Genomic DNA, 6,812 nt, shown 5'->3' with positions numbered 1-6,812 from the left:
CCCCGCCCCTGAGCCGGCTTCTCAAGCTCAGGCCGACCGACACTAATCCAGATGCCTGTGTGCTCTCTCGCTTGATATCCGCCCTATTTTCGAAACGGAAACAAACTTTGCAGAGCTACGACCCCGACAGCGCCCCCCACGCGCTGCCGGCCGCGCTGGAGGACGCCCTGTCGCACTTTGGCCGCGCGCCGTCGCCCGGCGCCGCGCAGCTGCTCAACGCGGCGCGCTCTTTCTGGACCCCCGCGCGCGTCGATAGGTCAGGCCTGCTCAGCAAACCTGTCGTGTCTGCGTCTGATTAGGAGAGAAGATAGGTTGCATCACAACAATTTGCGCCCAAGTTGCTGCACGCGCAAGAACAGATGGCGGCCCGCACGCAAGCCAAGACAGGTTGCACATTGCGGCCACCGCGCCGCCATTGTGCGTGCTCGGCAGCACACTCTTGACCCTCGACTGCCCCCCGCGCCCACTATGGGAAGCGCGGTCCGCTCGCCCTCCAACCGCAAACCGCCAACGGCCAACGGCCAACCGCCAACCGCCAACCGCCAACCTCCAACCGCCCCCGCAGCTTCCTAGAGGAGGCGCGCGGCAAGATCACGCCGGCCTCCGCGGCCGCGGTCCGCGACATGGTGGAGCGCCTCAACAGGGTGCGGGGCGCCACGTCAGCACACACCTGCCTGAAACGCAACCGCCTGACCACAACGTACAAATGGGACTGTGCATGCTCACAAGGATAGCATTGATGCTTGACGGCTTGTATCGCTCACGCAACATCCACAGCACGCGCGCAGTGTGTCGTGCTTGCGCCACCCTGCACCCGAGCACGCACGCAGCGCACACACACGGACGCATCCTCCAACACCCGCTGCCGCCCTTGGTCACCCGCCCGTCCGCGCCCCGTTTCCCCCTGATTTCACAATCACCCCACCCCTCAGGACATCTCATCCGCCCCCGGCCGCGGGGCGCTGGATACCATGGACATCCTCGAGCTCGCCCTCCCCCCAGCCGAGCTGTGGGCCATGGCCAACGCGAGGGATCTCGATCTCGCGGCCCGCCCGCTCGACTTCCACGACTTCCAGGACGAAGATTTCGTGGACAGGATGAGGGAGCACATCTCGCCCTGCTGAGCTGGCGCCGCCGGTGGACGCTGTTTGTTGGGAATCGTACGGCAGCTTCCTCGGACAGGAGGGGCCGCGGCCGCGGCTGCCCAGCTGGGCGAGGAGGGCATGCCAGGATGGTGGGGTCTTGTCCGTCAGGGTTTTGGGGGCTAGTTGTCCGGAGATCCACCTGTCTTCCAATTCCAGAGTTGTCCGAGGGGCGCCGCTCGGCGCGCCACCTGGACCTACCAGGTTGGGCATGTTGAGTCAGAGAAGAGCACGTGCGTCGCACCGCGTGTTGACGTACAGTAGGCTTGTCGCGCGGTGCTCCGCCTGAGATTGTACTAGTATGGTCGTGTACACACGCACGCCACGCAAACGCTTGACGAATCACTCCCGCTGTTTGTCAGGGACTCGGTCTGCCCGACAAACACTTCTGCCAAACAAAGCAAACCTGTTGCCTGATCTCGAACTCTGTTGTATGAGGGGGGCCCGCACACCACATACACCAATGAGCCATAAAAAACGCAGCACTGCCCGCATGCGTCTCTGAGTTTGCGACCCCACGCCGGGTGGGGCACGGGGGAGTTTGGTGTTGCTTGTTGCCAGTGCAGCGGCGGCACCGCGCCGCCTGCCTGCACGTCCAGCTTGCGGGCTCCGCAGCATCCGTCTGGCCGGCAGCCCCCCGCTTGCCCGAGGCATTGGCACACATGCTAGCGTGGGCCGCGCGTGCGTGCCCCGCGCCCTTTTGTTTGCCGTTGGGCTGCAGCTGCCGCCTGGCCGCTGGACCGGCGGGCTCCGTCGCTTCAGGGCCCCGCGGCCGCTAATAGGGGACGTACAGCGACCCGCATTGCTCAGCCATCTCCAGCCCATACACCCCTCATACGCCGCCATCAACGGCACCCCTGGGAAATGGGCCTCTTTCCCTAGGGGCGATCCGGGCCCCTTCCTCGCCCGTCAATCCGCCGGGACGCAATGGGGGGCGCGGGGGCCGCACCATGGGCCTCTCACGCATGTTCGCCACCTGTCGTGCATGCCGACCCTCGTCCCGCCTGAATACATGTTGCATCTCGCCCACGGGCGGACGCTGCCAAACTTCGTTGGTAGCCCTGCTTTGGAAAGAACGAGAAGTTTGCGTTGTCCCGCGTCCGGCGTCAACTGCCACACATCAGGGCTCTCAGGCGCCCTTTGCCCGCACGCGCCATGCTTGCTGAACGCACCCACCCGCTTGCTGAACGCGCCCCGCTTGCTCAAATCACCCCCCTTGCCCAACACACTCTTGTTGCTTCCTGTTCGAGCCATGCAGTACAAACACCCCCTAACAGATCGTGCCCACCAAAGTCGAGGAGGGTTCGCGGGCAAGCGAACAGAACGTACAACGAACATACACACTCGCGGCACACGCCCTTCCTGGCGGCCGCCATCGGTTGTGCTGCCCGTGGACGCTAGCAACCCTGGGTGTCGGCCCTTGGAGCGCCCCAGCGGCCCACAGCAAGGATGCAGAGCACCACCTCGTGCTCTCCCCTGCCCCACGCAGTCAAAACCACAAACAATCCGCCGGAAAAGTCTCGGTCGGCTCCGCCCCCTTTGCGCAGGTGCGCCACCGGCTCCGCGCGCCGAATCTTTGCGGCACGCAGCCGTGTGCACGCGCCACGCGACTTCAGGGGTGGTGCGTGGGCGCCCCTCCCCCCGGGCTCCGCCGCGCTCTGCTTATAACTTCCGTACTATTCCAGCTTGTTGAGGCTTGGACGAGTGCAATGCCACTCAGCTTTGTTTTCAACAAGGGCAGGGCGGTCGGCGCTCTGGTTTCAAATAGCGGCGGCGGCTGCGGCCGTCGGCGGGCACAGAAGATGCCGTGCGATGCCGTTGCTATCAATTGTGAAACTCATACACGCAGAGGCGGGCTCAGGGCGAGGGTAGGTCGCCAAGCTTCTGTTCGAGATTTGGAATCGGGCGGGGGTCGGTGGTTGGATTGTGGGCTCATGGGCTGTGGTGTGCTGGCGCACAGATGAGTTGAGTGTGTATAGCAGCACCTTGCAGCAAGGTGCGCGTTGCAAAACCCTTTCCGCGCCGCCAGCAGAACCATGCCGCGCCGCCCTGGCACGCCGCGTCTGGGGAGATCTCATGAGGTCGCTGCGTTGTCACCTGCTGCCCATGCCGGTGACACCAACCACGCCGCAAGCTGTGACATCAGTAATCTCTGATGATACAGCCGTGCACGATCAATTTGGCCTTGCACTTCGGACCCTTGCGTTGTCACCAATCACCTATGTGTGTGACGTCTCACTCATGAAAAACTCACCTGGCACTGCTGTGTCAACACCATGTCCCTTGTGAGACACCTCATCCCGCATGGAACCCGGCTCCATTTCGCTTCAAGCTTTCGTCCTGTAATCTTGACCCAATCGCCTCATAAAATGGTCCCGTTCCATTAGATCGCGGATCATCTCCCGCGAAATCAGCAGCATGGCGCGCGTGGCGCTTGCATGCACCCTCTGGGCGCTCCTGATACTTCTTCTGGTCTCCCCAGGGGTTGATGCGGCGCTGCCTAGGACCTGGGAGGGCGCCCGCCTGGCCGCACAGCAAGCTGCGGAGCGCGCTACGCAAGCGGCGCACCTCGCCGCCGGCGCCGCCGCCGCGCGCGCCCACGGCCTGGCGCAGAACCAGGGGGCCGCCGCGGCGCGCCGCGCAGGCGAGCTGCTGCGCCGCGGCGGGGGCGCGGCGGCGGGCGCCGCGCAGGTCGCCGCGCAGCAGGCGGCGGCGGGGCTCTTGAAAATCGCCAACAACCGCCCCGTCATCGTTTGGGAGCCCTGGAACGCCAGCGAGGACGAGTGCGCATTGGATAGCGGCCTACCCGCAGGGGGCGCGGCCGCCCTGGCCATCGCCGGCGCCGTCGCGGCGGCGCCGGAGGCGGCCGAGGGACCGCTCCAGGCGCCCCCATTCGAATGCGGCGCCGCTGGCCAGCCGGCCTTGGGGCAGGAGCAAGTGCACGACGGCGGCAGGGGCGGCGACGATGGGGTCGATGAGGCGGAGAGCAGCCTCAGCAGCAGCGCGAGCAGCAGCAGCAGCCGCGACGCAGCTGCGCTAGGCGGCGGGGGCTCCGGCCCGCCCGCCGCGCCGAAGCACGCCTGGTTCGTCACCCACACGCTGGCCTTCGTTTGCGGCTGGCTGCTCTGCTGGCTTGGAGGAGCCGCACACGCGCAGCGCCGTGGTGGCGAGGGCGAGGCGGGGGTGGGGCGTGCGGACACTGCGGTAGCATGCGGGAGGGGAGCAGCCGAGCAGCGGTTAGTCGAGGCTGGGGACGGGCAGCAGCTGCAAAGGGCAGCCGCAGGGTTGGAATGGCAGCAGCAGCTGCCGGAGGAGCAGCAAGAGCAGCAGCAGCCGCAGGTGCAGGAGGAGCAGCAGCAGCAGGTGCAGGAGGAGCAGCAGCAGCACGAGCAGGAGCAGCAGGAGCAGCAGGAGCAGCAGGAGCAGCAGGAGCAGCAACAGCAACAGCAACAGAAGGAGCAGCAGCAAGGGGGGCAGCAAGAGGTTCGGCAGCCGCAAGGCCAGCAGGAGGGATGGGCTGAAGTTCACGGCGACAGCAAGCCATCTCAACTGTCCCACACCACCGGGCAGGCGCCAAGCCGCGCACCAGCCGCGCCAGGGGGCGGCGGCAGCTGCAGCGGCAGCGACGCCGGTGACGGCCGCGGCCGCGACGGCTGGTGCGATCTATCTGCCTCGTCGGCGGCGGCCGCGGCAGCCGATTTCTCACAAACGGGGCCTGACGGCGGCGCAGGCGGCGTGGCTGGGGCGTCGCTGTCGGACGGGCGTCCGACTGTCGCCCCTGCTGCGGCCCCGCCTGAGCCTGCCGCCGCCGGCAGCGCGCCAAGCTATGGCTTACCCGCGGCCGACCCCGGCCCAAAAACCCCCCTGCGGGCAGGACACGCGGGGCCCGCCGACCGCGGCGCCGAGGAGGACGCGGCAGCGCCGGCGGCGGCGGCGCCCGCGGCCGCCGAGGCCTCCCCCGGCCCCAGCGCGGCGGAGGCCTGGCGGCCTTTTTCGGAGGGGGGGCGGCAAAGCGAGCGGGGGCCGAGGTCGGGCCGGGGTTCGCCCCCGATCCCTTTGTCGGCCGGCGCGGATGGCGGCGCTGTGTCGCCGGCGGGGTCGCGCTCTTATGTCAGCTTCAAAATGACGACCAGCGGCGGCCCCTCGCCGCAGCACGCTGGCAGGACGCCCGATCGGGACGCTGGCGGCGGCGGCGGCGGCGGCGGCGGCAGCGGAGCGCCAAGGGCGCCGCGCGGCCCGAGCGCGGTGGTCTATGAAAGCGAGGACGACGCGGGCCCCGCCGCACGCGCGCTGTGGGGCGGCACCGCGGACGCAGCGACGTCAGGTGGCGGACCGGGCTCGTCGCACCCGGCAGCGTCGTCGCCGGCAGCGTCGCCGTTCCGGCTGCAGCTGTCGGCGCAGGTGCATGCAGACCCCCAGGCGATGTACCAGTTGCTGCAGCCGGCCGCCAGGTGATTGAGGGTTACAGGGCCACAGGGTTTAGGTTCAGGGTTTGGGGATGGTTCAGGGTGATTGAGGGTCTGCTGTCTAGGGTGCAGGGTGCAACCAGGGTGCAGGGTTCGAGTGCAAGGGGTTCGTGGGTTGACCAGGTCCAGAGGTCGCATGCGGTCGCCAGATGGATCTGGCCTGACCATCCGTCTCCCCGTCTGCCCGCCGATTTTCCATGCAGGGCCCTCCACCAGGCGTCCCTCGCGCTCTGCCAGCTCAGCGCGACCGCCGCCGAGCTCCTCGCCCACGCCCGCCACGTCAGCGCGGCGGTTGCATCCATGCAGGCGACGCTGGGCGCGTGGGCGGGCGCGCAGGAGGCGGCGCGGCGGGAGGCGAAACTGGATAAGCAGCGGCAGGTATCTGCGGCCGCGGCAAAGACGGGGCTGTCCGTCATGCTGGTCGCCGCGGCATGGTGCGCCCTGCGGTACGGCCGCGTGTGGGAGGTGCACGCCGCCTGCGGCGGCGGCGGGCGGCTCGCCAGAGCGGCGGCGGCGGCGCCGCGGCGGTGGTGGGCGGCGCCCGGGGTGCTGCCGGCGGGGGCGGCGGCGTCGGCGCGGGGCGTGGCGTCGGCTTACCAGTACTGCTTGTGCTTCGTCGAGAACATGGGTGAGGCCCTGATCTGGGATCAGACAGTGATCTGCTCTGCTCTAATCTGATTATCTTATGTAATTCGATCTAATTTTCTGGGGTGCAGGCGGGGCTGGTTACGCTCCAGGCTGCGCCAGCCAAGCGGAGGCCGCGGGCCCGGGCGTCCAGCCTGCCGCCCCTCCCCGTCCCAGTAGGGTTCACCCGGGCAACCCGCCCTGCTGCCGCCGGTGCCCATCTCCCCGCAAACCACCACTGTTGGGACCACAGCCCAACATGCGACGACACTTCTAGTAGTCCCGAAACACCCTCTCGACGACTGCCCAGTGACCTGCCCACCCCGCCAACGCTCACACCGCCTTTGACCGCCTTTGACCACACACACGCATGGATTCCTCGGCTTGTTCGCCCTCTGACAGTGACCTCTCAGATACCTCCTTGTAGGAACCTCCCGACAATCTCCTAGCAGAATGAATCCAACAACCTTTCAGGAAACACTCCTACTCATCTTCTTGTGACCCCCCTCTCAACATAACCCGCAAATTTGACCACGCCACTGACCGCGCGCAGGCATGTATTCACTGGGGCTCATCGCCC

The 6,812-nt window shown here is 67.4% G+C and overlaps 2 protein-coding genes across 2 annotated transcripts in view; both read left to right on the top strand.

The window, feature by feature from the left end:
- The window catches only part of MNEG_9984 (hypothetical protein), a gene marked incomplete at both ends in the record, with an annotated part of 1,561 nt that extends 437 nt beyond the window's left edge, over positions 1-1,124 (top strand). Inside the window, 3 exons of the mRNA XM_014041545.1 lie at positions 114-256; positions 566-644; positions 933-1,124. Of these exons, the coding sequence (XP_013896999.1) occupies positions 114-256; positions 566-644; positions 933-1,124 (414 nt within the window). The remainder of the gene's footprint in view (positions 1-113; positions 257-565; positions 645-932) is intronic.
- Positions 1,125-3,560: 2,436 nt separating this feature from the next.
- MNEG_9983 (hypothetical protein) lies at positions 3,561-5,597 on the top strand (the record flags this gene model as incomplete). The annotated part of the gene is made up of 1 exon (XM_014041544.1): positions 3,561-5,597. The coding sequence occupies one exon, from the start codon at positions 3,561-3,563 to the stop codon at positions 5,595-5,597; it is 2,037 nt and encodes a 678-aa protein (XP_013896998.1).
- Positions 5,598-6,812: the final 1,215 nt, after the last annotated feature.

The sequence above is a fragment of the Monoraphidium neglectum genome (assembly GCF_000611645.1).
Source record: "Monoraphidium neglectum strain SAG 48.87 unplaced genomic scaffold scaffold02136, whole genome shotgun sequence".
Lineage (NCBI taxonomy): Eukaryota > Viridiplantae > Chlorophyta > Chlorophyceae > Sphaeropleales > Selenastraceae > Monoraphidium > Monoraphidium neglectum.
This window is presented reverse-complemented; position numbering and strand designations above follow the sequence as displayed.